Raw genomic sequence first — 23,440 nt, forward strand, 5'->3', positions numbered from 1 at the left:
CTGAGTCTGATATAGAGCTCTACTCATACTGAGATAGTATTGAATGGCTGAGTCTGAGAGGATTGCTGCTATCAGTCTGTGTTCTGGCTGCGGGTCTGTCTGGCTGTGGGTCTCTCTCTCTCTCTCTCTCTCATTCATCCCTCCTAACTCTCTTCTTTTCCCACCCCCAGATGGTGCATGGTAAAACCAGAACAATGTCCAGCAGAGCTACATTCACCACTGTGTCCAGAGCCATGTGTAACCATGGCATCATGTCCCTGTTTGGCATCTCCAAGCTGCCCATCATGACTGAGACAGACCCCTCCACACAGCAGGAGCACAGGATGGAGGAGCTGGTCAACAAGTTCAAGATCCCTCGCAATGCCAGTATGGAACCCACTTTGCAGAGGGTTGATTAGTTGATTGTTTTGTTGATTGATATCATTTATTAGATAATTAAAAGTAGCAGGCTTTTATGCTACCGAAAGGTTGCTAGATTGAATCCCTGAGCTGACAAGGTAAAAATCTGTCGTTCCGCCCCTGAACAAGGCAGTTAACCCACTGTTCCTAGGCCGTCATTGTAAATAAGAATTTATTTTTAACTGACTTGCCGAGTTAAATGAACAATAAATAAAATAGGCTGCTCTAGCCGGAGACAACATTACATACATTTTACATACATAAGCACACATTGCTTATTTGATTTAAGCATAGACCCAGTGTTCAAAGMTGATTGAAATTACATCATTACAACAAGATTATGAGTATCTTTATTTATTATTAATTATGATTTAATATGAGGTTGAAAATTGTGACATTTTCCTATAAGAATATAGGACTGACACATCTTATAACCTGCTCCTTCTCTTCCCCTGGCCAGCTCCTTTCTGTATGAACTTCTACCTAGACATGGTGAACACCACTGGAGGAGCCATAGCCTGGGCCTTCCTCAAGCCCATGCTGCTGGGACAGGTCCTGTACAGCCCAGACACACCACTCACTAGGAACATCATAGAAAAGGTACAATCACACACACAAACACACACACCCATGAACACACACACCACACACACACACACACACACACACCACACACACACACACACACACACACACACACACACACACACACACACACACACACACACACACACACACACACACACACCACACACACCACACACACACACCACACACACACACACACACACAACACACACACACAGCACACACACACACACTACACTACACTGTATCACCATCTGTATGTATTGTCTTCCAGTCCAATGCCACATTGCAGCAGTTTGCCAACCTGAAGATGTACTCCCAGGATTGGCTCCAGTCCTCTTCCTACATTATGGACTCAGTCAAGATACTGAATCAAACCCTGCCAATGCTCCAGGTATGAACCAGCTATTCTCAAAGCTCCAATGGATTTATATAAGCTACAATCTGCTTTTTTCTGGAATCCATGGTGGTGTCCCAAATGGCACCCTATTCTCTATATAGTGCACTACTTTTGACAAGGGTTCTGCTCAAAAGTAGTGCACTCTAGCAAATAGGGTGAACATTCCATCTATCTAGGAAAGTAGAGGAAAATACTAGAACGTTTTTTCAGCAACTGAAAGTTTCAGCAACTATATCTTGATGTTATTTTACTCAACTTCTTTCTCCCTCCTAGAATTCCCTTGGCAATTCTTTTGTTCAGAATTTCATTGAGATGCAGACAGACATTGATGTGAGCAAGATGAAGGATACTCTCAAGAACTTCTGTGAGTTTTGTATTTGAAGGTCTTACTTTGGAAAATGGGTACATACAAGACAACCCTTATCCCTTCTTTAGTTATCTCCATGTAAAATATAAAACATATCAAGGCCTTCAATTAAGACACATTCCAATCAAATGTGTCTTAACATATCTTCTACATTCAAATTCCCTTCGGGGCAATACATGTTTTCATTCATTCATACATTCTTTCTAGTGTGGATCTTTTTTTCTTTAGTTTTATATTATCTTTGAATTTAATATACATCTTCCCCCTGACTCCTGACCCCCTGACCACTTCTCACCACTTAAATATCTTAATCCGTCTTAAGATATTTATCCCCTTTATTAGCTATAGATCTTCTTTATCTTTCTAGTTTTATTTGTATTTGATCTAATAGACTCTTGTTCTCCCCCTAGCTAACACAACGACCCTCCTGGAGAAAAACAAGGACATTGTGACCCAGATCACCACTCTGTCCAACCTGATGATGAACCTGTCCTCCTGTATTAATTTTGACCGTTTCCACGGCATCAACTCTACTGACGACCTCAACACCATGGCCGAACACCTCACCCAGACCAGAGACCTCTACGCCAGTTAGTCTATCCTTTATATTTCAAAATAAGCCTTGTGTTTTGACATTTTGCCCTACAGCCTTCTTGATTCCTATATTAAATMATTTCTCTGTAACAATACAGTTACTTAATATAATATTCAAGTAGTCAAAAATAAAATAGCAGTTTGTGTTCTGTTCCTGTGTCTCTTTCTGCAGGTATCATCTTCAAGCTGCCCAAGGATGATGACGACTCACACAGGAAGCGGCGAGACGCCTCACGCTCCTCCTCCTCCGCGCTGCCTCCCAAGGTGGACTACACCATCCGCATGTCCATCGAGAACTCCATGCGGACCGACCGCTCCCGCAACCCTTTCTGGGTGAAGGACCCCTACATCTCCTCATTGAAGACCCAGCGCTACAACCGAGGCTTTGTATACCTGCAGGAGAGCATCGACAGGGCCATCATAGGTAACGTTATGTTGTTGATGATATGTTTACATTTACATTTTGGGGATTTAGCAGATGCTCTTATCCAGAGTGACTTACAGTACAGTCAGTACTTTTACCTAAGGTAAACTCTTTTTTAAAAATGGTGCTATCTAGAACCTAAAAGGATTCTTTGGCTGTCCCCATAGGAGAACCCTTTGAAGAACGCTTTTTGGTTCTAGGTAGAACCATTTTTTGGTTCCCTGTAGAACCCTTTTGAGTTCCATGTACTGTAGAACCCTTTCCACAGAAGGATTTACGTGGAACTCAAAAGGGTTCTACAGGGAACCAAAAAATGGTTCTATCTGGATCTAAAAAGAGTCCTATGGGGACAGCCAAAGAACCCTTTTGGAACCCTTTTTTCCTAAGGGTTCCAAAGGGTAGTAGGTAAGGTAGGTAAGACACAACCCATATCATAGTCATAGTAAAAACATTCCTGAAAAAAGCAGCTGTCAGCTAAATCAGTGCTGTTAAGAAAAGAGGAAAACACTGTTCTGTGTTATGTGATGCTGTGTTATGTGATGATGTGTTATGTGATGATGTGTTATGTGATGATGTGTTGTGTGATGATGTGTTATGTGATGATGTGTTATGTGATGATGTGTNTGTGATGATGTGTTATGTGATGATGTGTTATGTGATGATGTGTTATGTGATGATGTGTTATGTGATGATGTGTTATGTGATGATGTGTTATGTTTTACTGTCTCTCTCATCATCTCTCAGAGACCCAGACAGGACAGCAGGTCACTGAGCCAGCCGTCCAGCTACAGGCCTTCCCTTACCCCTGCTTCCTCAAGGACGAGTGAGTAGGCCCAACACACACACATGCACACATGAATGCAGGCACACACACACACACACACACAAATACACAGACACACAGGCATGCATATGCACACACACACATTATCTCCCCTCCTGTTGATGAGCAGACCCACAATAAAAAACGCTCTCATCCAGCCTCCGATCAGTTACACATAAACTACTAGCTATGTCCCCTGCATCAATACAGTACACGCTTCGCCATAAATCATGGCTGAGCATAATGTCTATGTTTACATCTTACTGAGAGTGCTTCTGAAGCCAACATGGATATCTCATCTCGCAAACGCAGCGTAGCTGCTCTCTGTGCCTGGCTGCCTCCCATTCATGTGTGAGATATATCTGCGCCTCAAATGGCACCCTATTTCCTATATAGTACACTAATTTTGACTCAATGGACCTATGGGCCCTGGTTAAAAGTAGTGTACTATAAAGGAAATAGGGTGCCATTTGGGACGCACACATGGTGATCCCTGCAGCTCTGGTGCATTGATTTATTAGGGAACAACACATTATTCCCGATACGATCACTTTGAAATATTACTTGTATTATAATAAACATTGACACGGTCCATGTATCAGGGTATACCCTCTCTGATTATGGAAAAAAGCTTTGAGTGAATTACATGAGGTTAGGACATTGTCGTTGTTATTGTTTTTTCTAGGGCACTGTTTTTGTTTGTGTGTGTGTTATATACATGCTCATCATGATGTGTTCATCTGAGAGTGATTGTATGAGTGTGTGTATGCATGACTATGCAATACATATTTTTAGCAAGTGAGTGAAAATGTTGTTGTTTTTCTTTCTCAGTCCCAGTGCTGATAGCTAGGCTGTGACATTGATTRATTGATTGATTGACAGCTGTCATGTCTCTTCCTAAGGTACCTGAACAGCATCGCATTTGCATTCCCTCTGGTCTTGATGATTGCCTGGGTTCTGTTCATCGCCAACTTTGTGAAGAAGCTGGTTCATGAGAGAGAGCTCAGACTTCATGAGGTATAGTAGCCGCCAACCATCTCCCCTGGCAATTATTTCATTCCCTGTAGATGTCTCTTTCAAACAAACACATATTTTGCAAATCACAAGGGTGGCAAGACATTCAAATGTATTCATTAATTATTCTATTCATTCATTAAATTCTAAATACTGTATTTGAGTCATGAGTTCTGATTGTTTGATTTCCTAACCCCTCCCTTTTGACCTCCACAGTACATGAAGATGATGGGGGTCAATCCCATCAGTCACTTCTTCGCCTGGTTCATAGAGAGTGCATGCTTCCTTATCATTACCATAATCATCCTCACCATCATCCTGAAGGCTGGGCGCGTCCTGCCCCACAGTGACGGCTTCCTGCTCTTCCTCTACCTCAGTGACTACGGACTCAGGTAGGCTACCTCAGGGTGGCAGGGTAACCTGGGTGTGTGTGTGTATGTCTGTATGTGAATGGGCATTTTTAAATTTCTATTGAAAAATGTGACATAKTATTCTCCTCTCTTATATTCTACAGCATCCTGGCCATCAGTTTCCTGGTGAGCTCATTCTTTGACAAGACCAACATCGCTGGGTTGAGCGGCGCCCTCATCTACGTCATCAGCTTCTTCCCATTCATCGTAGTGATGTCACTAGAGAGCTCGCTATCGTTCTCCACCAAGAGCGCCCTGGTGAGGGGAAGGGAGGGAAGGAGAGGGAGAAAGAGAGAGATCTAGAGACAGAGAGGAAAAGGGAGAGTAACAGAGAGAGATAGAGGGGTTGATACAGACATTTTTTATTGATGTCCCTTTGTTATGCCTTATCCGTGCCTCTTGTTTCCCTCAGAGTTTGTTTGCCCCCACCTGTTTCAGCTACGCCAGTCAATACATCTCTCGCTATGAGAGCCAGGGAGAAGGTAYGACATGCTGGGAAGATGGCTGTCTGTGTCTGCATGTGTGTGTGTGTGTACGTGCGTGCGTGCATGCGTACGCTCGTAAATGTGTGGGGTGTGTGTGTGTCACAAAGCCATCAAAGGTGCTTAAAAAAAACTCATGAGGAGAAAGCAGCCTCTATACTAGCCACGAAGATAGAGAGCGATCTAACAAATTAACTGAAACCTTTTTATATTCCTACTTTCTACTTTCTCTAGGGATCCAGTGGAGCAACCAATATATCTCACCCATGGCCGGTGACACGTCATCCTTCGGCTGGCTATGTTGGCTTCTCCTCATCGACTCAGTTTGCTACTTCATCATTGGAGCCTACATTCGCATAGTCTTCCCGGGTAATCACACAACACAGCGTCAAGTAATAAAAACACACAGCAAGCCAGACTAGACTGGAGACAGAGTCAAATACTGTTCAACAGTTGGGGTCAACTCCATTTCCATTCAGTCAATTCAGGAAGTGAAATGAAATTCCAATTGCCAATGTAACCCACTGCAATGAGGAATTGCATGGCATGTCAGTTCACTTCCTAAATTGACTGAATTGAAATGGAATTGACCCTAACCCTATGGCAAATGATGTATTGCTTTTCCTCTATTGATCATATACTTTGTGCCCATCAGGAAAGTATGGCATTGCTAAACCCTGGTACTTCCCTGTGATGCCCTCATTCTGGACTGGTCTCTTCTGCTGCTGCAGCAAGGGCCCTAAGAATGTCAACAGGGGACTGCTCTTCTCCAACATCATGAAGAATAACGTCTCTGTCTTTCCCAATGAGAAGGACAGCAAAGGTACAGTACTGAAACACAACAGCCTTCCTAAAGCAGCTTGCTGCAGCTAACAGATCAAGAGATGTGACTGTGTTGTAATATGTTTTGATCTCTCTCTCTCTCTCTCTCTCTCTCTCTCTCTCTCTCTCTCTCTCTCTCTCTGTCCCCCTGCTCCCTGCCTCCCTCCATCCTCCTCTCTCTCTCAGTTGAGGGTGGCTTCCCCTCTCATATGAAAGAGGAGATCACAGGTCTTCCTGTGGGCGTGGCTCTCCATGGACTGACTAAGACCTATGGGAACAGAGCAGCCATAGAGAACCTCAATGTCAAATTCTATGAGGGACAAGTCACTGCACTGCTGGGACACAACGGAGCTGGCAAGACCACTACCATGTGAGTTCTGACAATAATCTATCTGTTCTCTACTTCTCTTTAATCAGATATAATCTATTAGGCACACTAGTTTATAATAGCTTATATACTGGTTTATACAATAGTGTATAATACCCGCTATTAGGCACATTGTAATATGTCATTGGGGTTAGGGATTTAGGCCTGCTGAATATATTTWTTCATTGCTTTTTCACAATGTCTTCTCTATTGAAAAACATGAGTTTATGTGATGTATTATTGTCTCTGTTTCCAGGTCTCTGCTCACCGGTTTGTTCGCCCCCTCCTCTGGTACCATTGAGGTGTATGGGAAGGACATGGAGACTAACATTGATGACGTTCGCCAGGAGCTGGGTGTGTGCATGCAGTATGATGTCCACTTTGACCACCTGACCACCAAGGAGCATCTGCTACTGTACGGACAGATCAAGGCACCACACTGGTCACAGAATGACCTGAAGGCGCAAGTCCGCAAGTGAGTAGTCACGTACCGCACTGCTGTTGTGTCTAACAGCAAGTCAACCTAAAGTACAATCTGAACCAAGATCACATCCATATCCGCCCCAAAAATCTCTAAATTACATCATATTAACCATGTAAGATGAACTGCCTTAGCAGATAGATTTGTTTTTAGATTGTAGTGACTAAATATGACTGAAACGCTCTGAGTCAAATTAACGTTTCCCACATACAGTAACACGTCTTTTCCTTCTACTGTCTTTCCCAGAATCCTGGAGGAGACTGGCATGTATGCCCACCGACACAAGAGAGTGGGGACACTGTCTGGAGGAATGAAGAGGAAACTGTCCATCTCCATCGCCTTTATCGGGGGCTCTCGTCTCGTGGTCCTGGATGAGCCCACCACCGGGGTCGACCCCTGCTCCCGACGTGCCATCTGGGACATCGTCATCAAGCACAAGAAGGGTGAGTCTCACAGCCCAAATACCCCCACCCCTTCTTTCTCTCTCTCCATTTAATGAAGCAGAAATAGATTTTCTTCAAGTGCACATAGCAGTATAGTGTGTGTTGTGTGTGTGTGTGTGTGTGTGTGTAGCTGTGGAGAAAAAGAGATCCCACAGCATCTGTAGTGGGGGAGCAGAGGGATCGGTATCCGTCATGTGGCTGTGGAATCTGCTATTTAACACACACACACACAGACATGCCTGCTACTTGATTGGGTTTGTCTCAGTCGATGTGACTGACAGTTGCTGCTCAGGGAGGGAAGGGAAAACTGAAAAGGTTCAGAATGGGATTGCTCATACTTTTTGTCTCTGTGTTGTTTGTCATATGTCTCTGTGTGTGGGTTATCTCTGTCTGTTGGTGTTCCTATGTCCTTTTCTTTTCCTGTTGTGTGTGTGTGCATGCATACATCTGTATGTTCGGGTGTGTGTGTGCGTCCTTGCATCCTTGCCTGTGTGTGCCTGTGTGTGTGTCCGTGTGTGTGTCTCTCTCTTTACCTTCTCTCAGACCGTACCATCATCCTATCTACCCACCACCTGGACGAGGCAGAGGTGTTGAGCGACCGTATAGCCTTCCTGGAGAGAGGAGGCCTCAAGTGCTGCGGCTCCCCCTTCTACCTCAAAGATAAGCTGGCCCAGGGATACAACCTCACACTCACCAAGAAGGTACTTATGAGCCTTATTATAAGACATTCAAAAAAATACTTCTACTGTACATGCTTATATCAAGTTTTAAAACTAACACAGGGACTACAGATGAAAACATTTATAGAAATGTTAATTGATGTGTATTGTCCCTGTCAAATAAATAACGTAATAACCATGGTAAATAAAATGGCCTGACGTAGGCCATACTGTATGAGCACTCCTCTTCTTCCTCACCCTGGTCTCTTGTTAGGTCCAGGCCCCAGACTCCCAGGCCAGGTTTGACGGTGTCGAGGTCAAGACGTTCATCCAGTCCTACATGCCAGATGCTCGTCTGAAGGAGGCTGAGATGGGAGACCTGGTCTACTCCCTTCCCCCGTTCAGCTCCTCCAATGCTGAGGCCTACCGCTCCCTGCTCTCCAGCCTGGACTCTAACCTGGACCTTCTACAGCTGGGCTGCTACGGCATCTCTGACACTACCTTGGAGGAGGTTAGAGATACATAGATGCTTTTCAATGTGGTGTGCACTCACAGAGTACACCAGCACTCATGCATATACAGTGTACTTCATATACAGAGATACACACTCAGATAATGTACATGACATGCAATTACAGTTCACACCGATTGACACGCTTATGTTTTTTGTGGTCTGTGCAGGTGTTCCTCCAGCTGACCCAAGATGATACAGAGCCTGCAGAAGATAAGCCATATTCTGTGTCTGAATCCATGCCAGACCTGTCTGCCTCCAGAGACAGCTTACCAGAGGACCTCCAGAACAACTCCATCTTCGGAGACAAAGCCAGTGAGTCACGTCCACTTCACTGCTCTTTCACATCCTAGACTAGACTGACCAGCTAGTATAGTGGTACCTTACCCAGGAGGAAGAACTATGGGTCCTTGATACAGGCCAGTTATTCCCATTCCGTTAACGAAAAACTCAGGAAAAACTCCTGGTCCTAGGAATAAAACATACTTACTTAGACCTTATTGTGCGAAGTGGCACAGCAGGCCTCCACAAACTCCCTCAATCTCTTCCTGTCCTCTTGGCTATTTTAGATGCCCCTTTCCCGTTGGGCCCTAGTCTGGTCTGGTAATAGCATCCCACCAGCCTTGGTACAGATGCTAATTCTACTAATAATAACACAAACCCTTGTTGTCCTGTAGGTCTGACGGGCTCKTCTACGGTGCACGGCCTGGCCCTGACCTGGCAGCAGGTGACTGCTATGTTGATGAAGAGGGTTCACCACTCCAGACGGGACTGGAAGGGTCTCTTCTCCCAGGTGGTTCTACCTGTCGTGTTCATCATCCTGGCCATGGGTCTGGGCTCCATCAAGAGTGACCTGCAACACTTCCCAGAGATGGAACTGTCACCTGCCCTCTACCAGCTCGGACCACAGTACTCCTTCTTCAGGTCAGAGACACTGATAGACACATATTACTTACTTACACACATAAACACACACACCCTCTACCACCTCGGACCTCCTTCTTCAGGTCAGGTACAGGACACACTGCACTGCTGCATTATGGGATAGGAGATCAGGGGCAGATTAAGTGCTGATTAAGGTTTTAGATCATAATGAACTGGGTGAACCTGATCCTAGATCATCACTCTTTGAGACATCTGAGGTCATTAAAGATCCCATGGCACTTATCGTAAGAGTAGGGTGTTAACCCCGGTGTCCTGGCTAAATTCCCATCTGGCCCTCAACCATCCGGTCACCTAATAATCCCCAGTTACAATTGGCTCTTTCATCCCCCTCCTCTCCCCTGTAACTATTCCCCAGGTCGTTGCTGCAAATGAGAACGTGTTCTCAGTCAACTTACCTGGTAAAATAACGGATAAATAAAAATAAATTAAATAAATAAATCTGATATACAGAGCATTCGGAAAGCATTCAGACCCCTTCACTTTTTCCACATTTTGTTACGTTACAGCCTTATTTGAAAATAGATTACATACATTTTTTTCTCATCAATCTACACACAATACCCCATATGACAAAGTGATAACAGGTTTTTAGAATTTTTTGAACATTTATATAAAAGTAAATACAGAAATACCTTTTACATAAGTATTCAGACCCTTGGCTACGAGACTCTAAGTGGAGCTCAGGTGCATCCTGTTGCCATTGATCATCCTTGAGATGTTTCTACAACTTGATTGAGTCCACCTGTGGTAAATTCAATTAATTGGACATGATTTGGAAAGGCACATTCCTGCAGCAGTGAAGGTCCCCAAGAACACAGTGGCCTCCATCATACTTAAATGGAAGAATCTCCCGGGTGGCGCAGTGGTCTAGGGCACTGCATCGCAGTGCTAGCTGCGCCACCAGAGTCTCTGGGTTCGCGCCCAGGCTGGGCTGGGTTCGCGCCCAGGCTCTGTCGCAGCCGGCCGCAACCGGGAGATCCGTGGGGGTGACGCACAATTGCATAGCGTCGTCCGGGTTAGGGAGGTTTGCCGGTTGGGAGGGTTTGGCCGGTAGGGATATCCTTGTCTCAGTATGTAAAAAATAAATAAAAATAAATGTCATAAAATGTATGCACTCTACTGTAAGTCGCTCTGGATAAGAGCGTCTGCTCTTGGCCGGTAGGGATATCCTTGTCTCAGTATGTAAAAATGTAATAAAATGTATGCACTCTACTGTAAGTCACTCTTGGATAAGAGCGTCTGCTAAATGACTAAAATGTAAAAATGTAAGAAGTTTGGAACCACCACGACTCTTCCTAGAGCTGGCCGCCCGGCAAAACTGAGCAATCGGGGGAGAAGGGCCTTGGTCAGGGAGGGGACCAAGAACCCGATGGTCACTCTGACATAGCTCCAGAGTTCCTCTGTGGAGATGGGAGAACCTTCCAGAAGGACAACCATCTCTGAGGCACTCCACCAATCACCAATCAGTGACAAAAAATATTAGATTTGATTTGAATGTCCTTGAGTGGCCCAGCCAGAGCCCAGACTTGAACCCGATCTAACATCTCTGGAGAGACCTGAAAATCAAATCAAATTTATTTGTCACATGCGCCGAATACAACAAGTCTTGACCTTACCGTGAAATGCTTACTTACCAACTGTGCAGTTCAAGAAGAGTTAAGAAAATATTTATGAAATAATAAAAAATAAAAAATAAAATTATAAAAAGTAACACAATAACATAACAATAACGAGGTTATATACAGGGCGTACCGGTACCGAGTCAGTGTGCCGAGGTACAGGTTAGTTGAGGTAATTTGTACATGTAGGTAGGGGTGAAGTGACTATGCATAGATAATAAACAGYGAGTAGCAGCAGTGTACAAAACAAATGGGGGTGGGGGTCAATGTAATAGTCYGGTGGCCATTTGATTAATTGTTCAGCAGTCTTATGGCCTGGAGGTAGAAGCTGTTAAGGAGCCTCTTGGTTCTAGACTTAGTGCTCCGGTACCGCTTGCTGTGCGGTAGCAGAGAAAACAGTCTATGACTAGGGTAGCTGGAGTCTCTGACAGTTTTATGGGCTTTCCTCTGACACCGCCTATTATATAGGTCCTGGATGGCAGGAAGCTTGGCCCCAGTGATGTACTGGGCCTTGCGCAGTACCCTCTGTAGTGCCTTACGGTCAGATGCCGAGCAGTTGCCATACCAGGCGGTGATGAACCAGTCAGKATGCTCTCAATGGTGCAGCTGTAGAACTTTTTGAGTATCTGGGGACCCATGATAAATCTTTTCAGTCTCCTGAGGGGGAAAAGGTTTTGTTGTGCCCTCTTCACGACTGTCTTGGTATGTTGGACCATGATTGTTTGTTGGTGATGTGGACAACAAGGAACTTGAAGCTCTCGACCCGCTCCACTACAGCCCCGTTGATGTTAATGGGGGTCTGTTCGACCCGCCTTTTCCTGTATTCCACGATCAGCTCTTTTACCTTGCTCCCTTTGAGAGAGAGGCTGTTGTCCTAGCAGTGTCTCTGACCTCCTCCCTATAGGCTGTCTCATCGTTGTCTGTGATCAGGCCTACCACTGTTGCATCGTCAGAAAACGTAATGATAGTGTTGGAGTTGTGTTTGGCCACGCAGACGTGGGTGAACATGGAGTACAGGAGGGGACTAAGTACACACCCCTGAGGGGCCCCAGTGTTGAGGATCAGTGTGGCAGATGTGTTTCTACACCTGCATTACTAGCTGTTTGGGGTTTTAGGCTGGGTGTCTGTACAGCACTTCGAGATATTAGCTGATGTACGAAGGGCTATATAAAATAAAATTGATTGATTGATTGATTGATTGTTGCCTACCACCTGGGGGCGGCCCGTCAGGATGTCCAGGATCTAGTTGCAGAGGGAGGTGTTTATTCCCAGGGTCCTTATCTTAGTGATGAGCTTCGTGGGCACTATGGAGTTGAATCCTGAGCTGTAGTCAATGAACAGCATTCTCACATAGGTGTTCCTTACGTCCAGGTGGGAAAGGGCAGTGTGGAGTGCAATAGAGATTGCATCATCTGTGGAGCTGTTTGAGCGGTTTGCAAATTGGAGTGAGTCTAGGGTATTCGGGAGGATGCTGTTGTGAGCCATGACCAGCTTTTCAAAGCACTTTATGGCTACCGACATGAGTGCTACGRGGCGGTAATCATTTAGACAGGTTACCTTTGCTTTTTTGGGCACAGGGACCATGGTAGTCTGCTTGAAACATAGGTATTACAGACTCAGGGAGAGGTTGAAAATGTCAGTGAAGACACTTGCCAGTTGGTCCGTGCATGCTTTGAATACATGTCCTGGTAATCCATCTGGCCCCGCGGCTTTGTGAATGTTGACTTGTTTAAAGGTCTTGATCACATCGGCTACCGAGAGAGTTATCACACAGTCATCCAATACAGCTGGTGCACTCGTGCATGCTTCAGTGTTGCTTGCCTCAAAAGCGGGCATAAAAGGCATTTAGCTCATCTGGTAGGGTCGTGTCACTGGGCAGCTCGCGTCTGGGTTTCCCTTTGTAGTCCGTAATAGTTTCCAAGCCCTGCCACATCCGACGAGCTCTGATGCTCGTAGTAGGATTCAATCTTAATCCTGTATTGACCCTTTGCTTGTTTGATGTTTCGTCTGAGGGCAYAGCGGTATTTCTTATAAGCGTCCGGATTAGTGTCCCGCTCCTTGAAAGCGGCAGCTCTAGCCTTTAGCTCAGTGCGGATGATGCCTGTAATCCCGGAACATATTCCAGTCTGTGCTAGCCAAACAGTCCTGTAGCGTAGCATCCGCGTCATCTTACCACTTCCGTATTGAGCGAGTCACTGGTACTTCCAGCTTGAGTATTTGCCTGTAAGTAGGAATCAGGAGGATAGAATTATGGTCATATTTGCCAAATGGAGGGCGGGGAGAGCTTTGTATGCATCTCTGTGTGTGGAGTAAAGGTGGTCTCGAATTTCTTTTCCCCTGGTTGCACATGTGACATGCTGGTAAAAATTTGGTAAAACTGATTTAAGTTTGCCTGCATTAAAGTCCCYGGCCACTAGGAGCGCCGCTTCTGGATGAGCATTTTCTTGTTTGCTTATGGCCTTATAGAGTTGGTTGAGTGCGGTCTTAGTGCCAGCATCGGTCTGTGGTGATAAATAGACGGCTACGAATAATATAGATGAGAACTCTCTTGGTAGATAGTGTGGTCTCCAGCTGATCATAAGGTACTCTACCTCAGGCGAGCAATACATCGAGGCTTCTTTAATATTAGACATCGCGCACCAGCTGTTATTGACAAATACACACACACACCCACCCCTCATCTTACCAGACGTAGCTTCTCTGTTCTGCCGGTGCATGGATAATCCCGCCAGCTCTATATTATCTGTGTCGTCGTTCAGCCACGACTCGTGAAACTTAAGATGTTACAGTTCTTAGTGTTCCGTTGGTAAAAATAATCGTAAATCATCAATTTAATTTTCCAATGATTGCATGTTAGCAAGTAGAACGGAAGGCAGTGGGAGTTTATTCGCACACCGGCTGATTCTCAGAAGCCCAATCTGCGTCCTCTTTTCCTCCGTCTTTTCTTCATGCAAATGACTGGGATCTGGGCCTGTTCCCAGGAGAGCAGTATWTCCTTCTCATCGGACTCTTTAAACGAAAAAGCTCCTTCCAGTTTGTGGTGAGTAATCGCTGTTCTGATGTCCAGAAGTTATTTTCGGTCATAAGAGATGGTAGCAGCAACATTATGTACAAAATAAGTTTAAAAATAAGTTACAAACAAYRATTTTTTTTTTTWAATAGCACAACTGTTCAGGAGCATGTAAAATGCCAGCCATCCTCTTCAGCAGCATCTTTCACAAAATAGCTGTGCAGTGCAGTGTTGCCAACTACTTTTCTGGGGAAGTTGCTAGAGGCAGGTCGATTTGTTGCTTAARGTTGCTAAATGACGTTGTGATGTCATTGCGTGATGACGTCATTACCTAATAACGTAAAACTGCGTCATTACTTAGAATACTGTCACGTCGTGTATGTAGGTGACAGGGAAGTCAAGCACAGGAGAATTAAACTTGGTATAAATTTAGTATTTTAATAACTTAAAACATAAACTCCAAAACCAAAGTCCAAAATAAAATAAATGTGGGTACAAGAACCCGTCGCACACCAATCCATAGAACATGAACATAACAATAAACAATCTCTGACAAGGACATGAGGGGAAACAGAKGGTTAAATACACAACGATTAATGAATGTGATTGGAACCAGGTGTGTAAGAAGACCAGACAAAACCAATGGAAAATGAAACATGGATCAATGATGGCTAGAAGACCGGTGACGTCGATCACCGAGCACCGCCCGAACAAGGAGAGGCATCGACTTCGGTAGAAGTCGTGACAAATACACAATAACGTTACTCAAATTGACTGGCCATCTCGGCGAAAAATATGATTTTACATTTGTTAGTTTAGATTTGTTTGTTTATTATCATATATTTTTATTTGTAAAAGTGATATAAACAACACATTTTATATGATCACATATATTTATTTTTAAACACAACACATTGAATTATTGAGCAATTACACATTATTGAACAATTACATTTTATTTATTTTCTTTTTAACTAGTAAACCTCCACATTCTTAACAATTATAGTTTTAAGCAGTGCATTGGTAGTTAGTTAACATGCTACAAAACTGATCAACAATTATAGGTACAAGCTAATAACAAGGTATATAKGCTATCTTATTGAACAAGCAACTTATCTCAAATAATGATGTCTGCGCTAGGCATCTCTCTCCAGGTTGTTGTGCTGCTGGGCTGGCTAGCTGCTCAATGGTTTCCTCCAGATATTGCCACTGTTCTCACACACACTGCAGTACACACTGCCACCATCAGCTGTGTGTCTCCACCAGTTCCAGAAAGTCCACTCCTTGCATACGTACTGTAAATATGATGAATCATAGATTGGCAAGGAAATCCTCTTCATCTTCACTGTCCAACTGCATTGTCACGGAGCTGGAACCAGCAGTAGAGGATGGAGTGGCCTTAAAGCTGTATGCTGCTGTGGTGCCAAACTGCTGCAGAACTTCACTTGGTAGTTTATGCTGGTAACAGGTATCACCAGCCAGCTTCAGTCCATACCGCACCAGGAGTATGGAGTTGAGAGTGTGCAGTGACACTATTTCTTAACTTTGACTTGACCACACTCATTTGGCTGAACAGCCATTCAACCTCCGCATTTGAGTGTGGCAAGGAGAGGGCAGCGAGTGCAGCTTTGAACAGTTCTTCAAATGGATTTGACCCGGAAGAGTCCGTGTAGTTAATGACTTCACTCCAAAACTCGACTGTATTTTCAGTTGAGTCCCACCTTGTAACGGTTTTCGTTGGTGGAAAGAGAGGAGGACCAAGGTGCAGCGTGGTAAGTGTTCGTCATTTTAATAAACTGAACACTACAATACAAAGTAAACAAAAAAAGAACAACCGAAACAGTTCCGTCTGGAAACTAATACTAAGACAGAAAACAATCACCCACAACACACAATGAAAAACAGGCTACCTAAATATGGCTCCCAATCAGAGACAACGATAGACAGCTGCCTCTGATTGGGAACCACACCAGGCCAAACACAGAAATAGACAACCTAGACATACAACATAGAATGCCCACCCACATCACACCCTGACCAAACAAAACATAGAAACATACAAAGCAATCTATGGTCAGGGCGTGACACACCTAAACAGATGGATGTTTCTCCATTGGGAAACAATTTTATCAATTGTTTGGGGCTGGTATCCTAGTAGCTCRGCTACTTTAATAATTTCAGTGGTGCCTTTATTGTACTTTAGCGTTTCCTTAACACTGAACAAGGCCATGTGTCGCAAGGCTTCAAGGTTGTCTGGGAGCCTTGCTTGCAGCTCCTTGCTTAAAGCAACAATGTAGTTGATGCACTGTCTCCGAATGACCTTTTTGTCCTCTGGCGCAAGACTGAGTTGGTACACCGTGCTCTCTAAACGGTACTCAAGGTATGGTGATGGATTGAGATGTCCATCAATACCATCCTTCAGGACATCAATTTTTGCCTTCGGGTTGACTACTCTGCTGCAAATTGATGTTAAGAGGTGTACCAGATTGTCCAAAAGCTTGACAGGATCTGTTTGCTCTCCCTCAAATGACTTCACTGCAACTTGTACGTCAGACAGGATTGATTTCAAGAATGAAGAATGTCAGGTAGACATAGTTGGTCTTGTCCATGTACATGGCGTGGAGCACATCTGCCATGTAGCAACGCTCACTGGCCTTGGTCACCTCAAAGTGGAGTTTCAGTTCTTCCCACTGGCTAAATATACGAGTTACCGCAGGTTCAATCAATAGCCAACGTGTGGCACACACTTTAGTGATCTGCAGGGATTTCTGGCCACAATTAATGGTGGCATACACTGCTTTGTACGCCTCGCACCGGTTTGGGGAAATCGAAAACCAGTTGTAGGTTTCCCTGATTAAGTACTCAACACTCCTAGGGATGGTTTCTTTGGATGCTGCACTGACAGCCAATTGTAAAGAATGGCACACACAGCGGATGAGTACCAAATTGGGCAATGCACATTCTTCCTTTAAAATCTTGTGCACCCCAGTCATCACGGACACATTATCAGTGCCAATACCCTGAAGATTCTCTTTTTTAAGGTTACACTTCTCAAGAAACTCAACTACCGCCTTTACTATTGATCTGGCATCGCCCCCCTCCAATTCAACCAGCCCGAGAAATGTGGACACAACGGTTCTTTTTTTAGCACTGAAATACCGAATCACTACACACAGGTATTTCGAGACACTGACATTAATGGACTCATCCAAAAGRAGACTGAACTTCTCATCCCCCACATCTGATGTTACCCTTTTGAGAAAATAAGGAGCCAGTACTCCCCTAATCAGTTCTGTGCACTTGGTGCGGTGCATTTGGAAGTTTGTTGCTGCCACAGAATCTGAAAAGGCAGCTATACAAGCCATACCTAAATGGTCGCATGCTAGCAGCGAACAATGCTCCGCAATGGCCATTGCCATAGTAGCTTCTGCACTTTTGCAGTTATCCACTTTCTTAACCAACTGTGGTAATGTAGACTGCGTTGTGGGGTTGTACGGTTTTGATGTATTTATATGCTTTGCTGTAGCACAATGTTTTTTGATGTCATACATTTTTGCAAGCATACCTGATTTGCAGTACGCACAGTATGCMCGTCAATCATCCCCAATTACTGGCTTCAGTCACCCTTTAAATTCAGGTACAGACTCCCACTCTTTTTTGTACTTCTGGCTGTACAATTTTGATTGAGACATGTTGATTGATGTTGTAAGTTCTGTTCAAGATCAAACATTTGTGACCAACTATATTCATTGGGATTGTCTCGTCGAACGCATACTACTGCTGCTGCAGTCAGCCAACAATGATTTGCAATTTGCTGAAATTGCTGCTGGCCTGCTACTGCCTGTGCACGAGCTGAGCGCCTGCTGCTGACGTCACTCGCAATGAACTTTTGCAGCTAGGCACGCATGTTGTGACTGACACCTTGCCCAAACCGGCTGCGCGCGTGCACCATCCTGTGCTATCGTGCATAAATTTATTTTGCCCCCCCACACCAAACGCGACCACGACACGCAGGTTAAAATATCAAAACAAACTCTGAACCAATGACATTAATTTGGGGACAGGTCGAAAAGCATTAAACATGTATGGTATTTTAGCTAGTTAGCTTGCACTTGCTAGCTAACGTTAATTTGTCCTGTTTAGCTAGCTTGCTGTTGCTAGCTAATTTGTCCTGGGATATAAACATTGAGTTGTTATTTTACCTGAAATGGACAAGGATCTCTACTCCGACAATTAATCCACATATAAAACGGCCAACCGAATTGTTTCTAGTCATCTCTCCTCCTTCCAGGCTTTTTCATCGTTTAAATTATATGGTGATCACATCTAAACTTTCATTGTATTACCACGACTACCGGCAAACAGTTTTCGTCTTTCTATCACCCACGTGGGTATAACCAATGAGGAGATGGCACGTGGGTACCTGCTTCTATAAACCAATGAGGAGATGGGAGAGACAGGACTTGCAGCGCGATCTGCGTCAGAAATAGGAACGACATCTATTTTAGCCCTTGGTGTCGCAGACGCTCGTTGGCGTGCGCAAGCAGTGTGGGTGCAATAATTGAATAACATGGGTTTCTAAATTTATTTTGCGACGCCGCGCACACGACGTGTCCAGTCTGGTCAGCATGTAAGTGTGTGACAGAGAAAATCGGTTGTGTGTCATTTAGAGGGAAAATGCATTTTAGCGTTTGAGTCACTTTTCAAAAGTTGCTAAAAGTTCCAAATACATTTTWAAAAATAGCACAATTTGTTGCTAGGTGCTGTTTGAAAAAAAAGTTGCTAGGGTACTCTGAAAGTTGCTAAATCTAGCAACAAAATTGCTAAATTGGCATCACTGGTGCAGTGACGCTCCCCATCCAACCTGACAGTGCTTGAGAGGATCTGCCGAGAAGAATGGGAGAAACYCCCTAAATACAGGTGTGCCAAGCTTGTAGCGTTATACCCAAGAATACTCGAGGCTGTATTCACTGCATCTTCAACAAAGTACTGAGTAGAGGATCTGAATACTTCTGTAAATGTAATATTATTATTTATTTTATTTTATTTTTTGCAACAAAAAAAAWGTTTGCTTTGTCATTATGGGGTATTGTGTATAAATTGATGAGRGGGAAAAAATACATTTTTTKAATAAGGCTGTAATGTAACAAAATGTGGAACAAATGAAGGGGTCTGAATACTTTCAGAATGTACTGTACAGTCCCAGATCAGTCCCGTCCAGTCACTGTTTGTCTATTGCTGTGCCATCTTTCTAATTTTCAGGTTGTAAGTTAGGTTTTTTGGGTAAGAGCGTAGAAGTTTCTTGAAGGGTGACTCAGATAAATGGTAGAGGGGGGAGGCAGTGAGAGGTAGAGAGAGCGAGTGAGATTTAGAGATAGAGGGAGTGAGATGTTGAGAGAGAGATGATTATGATGATGGGATCTGAGGTGTGAGATGAAAGTATAGAGAGAAGGAAGGAGAGAGTCAAAATGACGAAGTCTTGATTGTGAAGAGCAGTTCTTTGATCTGAGGGAAGGTAGAGAGGAGAGGAGAGATAGAGAGAGATATAAAGGAGAGGATATGCTGAGGTAGGAACACATCAAACACTGTGTGCCCTCTCACTGTCCTTGGTTGACGGTTAAATGAGATTGAATTAGCCTTTTTTGATGTTGGGCTCATATTACCGTCCAAACCACTGTCCTAATTGGATCATTTACTAATACTGTACTGAAGGATTTGCTCAAAGTCACTTGAAAGTATAGCCTGGTCCCAGATCTGTTTGTGCTGTATAACCATCTGTCATGGTCAGTGGCATGACACATTTCGAAAACATGGCATGACAATGATCATAGGACTTGGCAAACTAGACAGCACAAACAGATCTGGGACCAGGCTAACTAGAAAGTATTAGACGAGACATAATGTTGCGTTCTGTTATAAGTTTGTCCTGAAACTTTTTAGTTTTATGTCGTCAACAGCAACCAGAATCCAAACTCCAGCAACCTGGTCAACTCTATGATGTCATTCCCTGGGATGGATAATGGGTGTCTGAACAGCCCTGATAAACCGTATGTACCTGAYCAACTTCTACATAATCACTGTGTTGAAGATAGATCTCTTACTTGTCTGGCTACTTTCTCTCCACCACATCTTCTCCTACTTTGTCTATATCTAGCACTTCCGAATTCTCTTCCCCTATTTTCCTTCATATGCCATTGTCAATCTTTTCCCTTTTAGTATCTGTCTTTGTTCCACTTCTCCTGCTCTCCACTATCCTCTCGCCATACTCTGTACTCTTCAGCATTAATACATGGTGCATGTCTCTAAACGCCTGGAGCAGCTCTGCTTTGCCGTCTGTGTGTGTATGTATGTGTGCGTGTATTTGGACATGCGCGAGTGTGTGGGTCAGTGGCGGTCAGTGCCGTTTAAGATGAGGGAGGAGGTTTTTCTTATTTCATGAGCATGGCCTTATTTCTATTACAGCATATTGGATGACTGTCATTCATATTCCAWTCACCCAGCTCAATGTAACATCGATAGGTTTAGGCTACTACGTGATACTCTAATTTTCCCTATACCCATCATGAGGTTGCTACAACCTAGCCAATGAATTAAAGTTTACAACGTAGGTGTACACAGGTCGAGATAAAAATTTGAGGTGACAGACAGTGACACATGGACAGACAGTGACACATTCAATACTGCCTTGCACAATACTGCCTTGCATACTGCCTTGCCTGCATCTAGCTGATACAGGGTGTAATCATTAGTCCAGCAGTTAGCTAGCTGTAGCTTTAACTTTCAGTACGAGAGTCATTCTCTGAATCTTTGATTGGGTGGACAACATGTCAGTTCATGCTGCAAGAGCTCTGATAGGTTGGAGGACCTCCACTGGAAATTGTCATAATTACTTGTACGTCTATGGAAAGGGGGTGTGAACCATGAGCCTCCAAGGTTTTGTACTGAAGTCAATGAACCCAGAGGAGGATGGAAGCTTGCTGTCCTCTGGCTACACCACGGTGCTACTCTACAGAGTGCTGTGAGGCTACTGTAGACCTTCATTGCAAAACAGTGTGTTAATCAATTATTTGGTGACGTGATTATATTTAGTATAGTTTTATCTAAAAAGGATAACTTTTTTAATGTTTTTTTTTTAAATTCCGAAACTCACTGAGGAGGATGGTCCTCCCCTTCCTCCTCTGGGGAGCCTCCACTGSTGTGTGGGTGCGTGTGTGTCTGAACGTGCATGTGTTTGAGGAATCATTGGTATTCCATAAACACTCTGTGTTTATAGGATAGATTTCCCCTCGCAGGCACTCAAATCAATGTTGGCACTCATGAACCAGACCTCAGAGGCACTATAAAATTGTCAGCCAAAAAAAAAGACATTTAGCTAGACGTGCAGCTAGGCAGCAGGGCGTGTGTGTGTGTGTGTGTGTGTGTGTGTGTGTGTGTGTGTGTGTGTGTGTGTGTGTGTGTGNGTGTGTGTGTGTGTGTGTGTGTGTGTGTGTGTGTGTGTGTGTGTGTGTGCGTGTGCGAGATAGAGATGCCCTGTGGACAATCACTGAAGAGCGCTGAGTGCCATGGCACTTCCTGACTACTGATTATATCTCTCCACCACTCTGTGATGTCATGCCTGTTTATACCTCGAGAATAAATACTGATTTACTGTCCATATGAATGGAACACTGGTATTGGTGTGTTACTGTGGTGGTGTTTATGCATGTGTGTGAGTGTATGTACAAGTGTAAGTGGAGTGGGTTAGCTAGTGTCATTGTGAATCAGTACATGTATGCATTGTAGTCATCTTACCATTTAAAACGGGCCTGTGGTTTACCTTGTGAATGTCTTTTGTCTTTTTGAAGGGTCTGCACCAGAAGCACCAAGTCTGCCAGCTGGGAAGCTAAAGGAGACAGTTCAGTGCCGTTTGAGTCCTGCAAATGCAACAAATATCAACAGGTGGGTTAGAGTTCATTAAAGGACATACCAGTAAAAATTAGCAGATGTTCTGTGTGTGTGTGTGTGTGTGTCCTACACCCACTCTACTCTCCTTTCTGCTCCTCCAATCAGGTGTGTCAGTATAACCAATACCAGCCTCCCCATAAGATGAACCCCTCCTCCCAGATCGTCTATAACCTGACTGGCATCAACATTGAAAACTATCTCCTGGCTACAGCCAACAACTACATCAGGAACAGGTAAACAGTATGTTTCAATGCAACCTGCATACACTAATGTGTCTGTTTCTAGATATGCTCTATACTGTATATCCCTCTTTCTCTATCATAACAAATCATAGGAATAAACTGTTTTCAATGACATGAAATGTAAAGGATCACTGGCTGGATAGTAAATGAATGGAACTGGGGAATCGGATATCCTGAACTATGCGTCTTCTTCCAGCTCAGTTATGTTCAGTTCACTTTATTGGTCTCATTCAGGAATGAGTCTCATGCCTTGATCACGGAGTTAAAAAGACAATATCATTGGGTAATGACTTATTACTAAYSAATAACCGATACCTATATGAACAATTTATCATAGGTACGGAGACTATGATTTCTCTCTCTCCCCACTGTCCTCTTTCCATATTCTTTATTATCCAGCTTTACTAAGTGGTGCATGTATCTAAACACGTGGTGTAGCTCTGCCATGTGTGTGTGTGTATGTATGTGTGTGTGTGTGTGATGTGATCCTTGTTGTTTGTGCCGCGGTGTGTGTGTGTGTGTGTGTGTGTGTTGTGTGGTGTGTGTGTGTGTGGTGTGTGGTGTATGCAAACGTGTACATTATGTAGATAATAATCAATTATATATATGAACAAATCATCATAGGTATGGCGGCTTTGATTTCGGGGGGGCACTCCCAACTAGTCTCCTGATGGACCTCTTGGAGGTGCCCGCAAACCGAACCCTCTCCAAGGTAACTATATACATACTGAATATGTACGAATATATATGTTTATGGGTTACTATAGTGTAACTGCCCTTCTGTACCTATATCAGCCTCCTGCTGTTATGTACAGAATAAAAAACCCTGTGTCCTTACCCCCACCAAGAAAACAACAGTCTTAACTGCTCTTCTGTCCTAGTATATCTCTTGTTGG

The 23,440-nt window shown here is 44.0% G+C and overlaps 1 protein-coding gene across 1 annotated transcript in view; it reads left to right on the forward strand.

The window, feature by feature from the left end:
• Window positions 1-23,440, forward strand: part of abca12 (ATP-binding cassette, sub-family A (ABC1), member 12) — a 100,089-nt gene that overhangs the window by 55,400 nt on the left and 21,249 nt on the right. The window contains exons 44-67 of the mRNA XM_070448137.1: window positions 171-366; window positions 860-999; window positions 1,262-1,381; window positions 1,661-1,751; window positions 2,165-2,344; window positions 2,521-2,772; window positions 3,517-3,595; window positions 4,498-4,612; window positions 4,826-5,001; window positions 5,124-5,277; window positions 5,432-5,501; window positions 5,736-5,870; window positions 6,157-6,324; window positions 6,510-6,693; window positions 6,947-7,165; window positions 7,418-7,614; window positions 8,158-8,315; window positions 8,548-8,784; window positions 8,955-9,099; window positions 9,462-9,708; window positions 20,316-20,405; window positions 22,203-22,296; window positions 22,408-22,535; window positions 23,169-23,256. Of these exons, the coding sequence (XP_070304238.1) occupies window positions 171-366; window positions 860-999; window positions 1,262-1,381; window positions 1,661-1,751; window positions 2,165-2,344; window positions 2,521-2,772; window positions 3,517-3,595; window positions 4,498-4,612; window positions 4,826-5,001; window positions 5,124-5,277; window positions 5,432-5,501; window positions 5,736-5,870; window positions 6,157-6,324; window positions 6,510-6,693; window positions 6,947-7,165; window positions 7,418-7,614; window positions 8,158-8,315; window positions 8,548-8,784; window positions 8,955-9,099; window positions 9,462-9,708; window positions 20,316-20,405; window positions 22,203-22,296; window positions 22,408-22,535; window positions 23,169-23,256 (3,663 nt within the window). The remainder of the gene's footprint in view (window positions 1-170; window positions 367-859; window positions 1,000-1,261; window positions 1,382-1,660; window positions 1,752-2,164; window positions 2,345-2,520; window positions 2,773-3,516; window positions 3,596-4,497; window positions 4,613-4,825; window positions 5,002-5,123; window positions 5,278-5,431; window positions 5,502-5,735; window positions 5,871-6,156; window positions 6,325-6,509; window positions 6,694-6,946; window positions 7,166-7,417; window positions 7,615-8,157; window positions 8,316-8,547; window positions 8,785-8,954; window positions 9,100-9,461; window positions 9,709-20,315; window positions 20,406-22,202; window positions 22,297-22,407; window positions 22,536-23,168; window positions 23,257-23,440) is intronic.

This window comes from Salvelinus sp. IW2-2015, linkage group LG2 (genome assembly GCF_002910315.2).
Source record: "Salvelinus sp. IW2-2015 linkage group LG2, ASM291031v2, whole genome shotgun sequence".
Classification (NCBI taxonomy): domain Eukaryota; kingdom Metazoa; phylum Chordata; class Actinopteri; order Salmoniformes; family Salmonidae; genus Salvelinus; species Salvelinus sp. IW2-2015.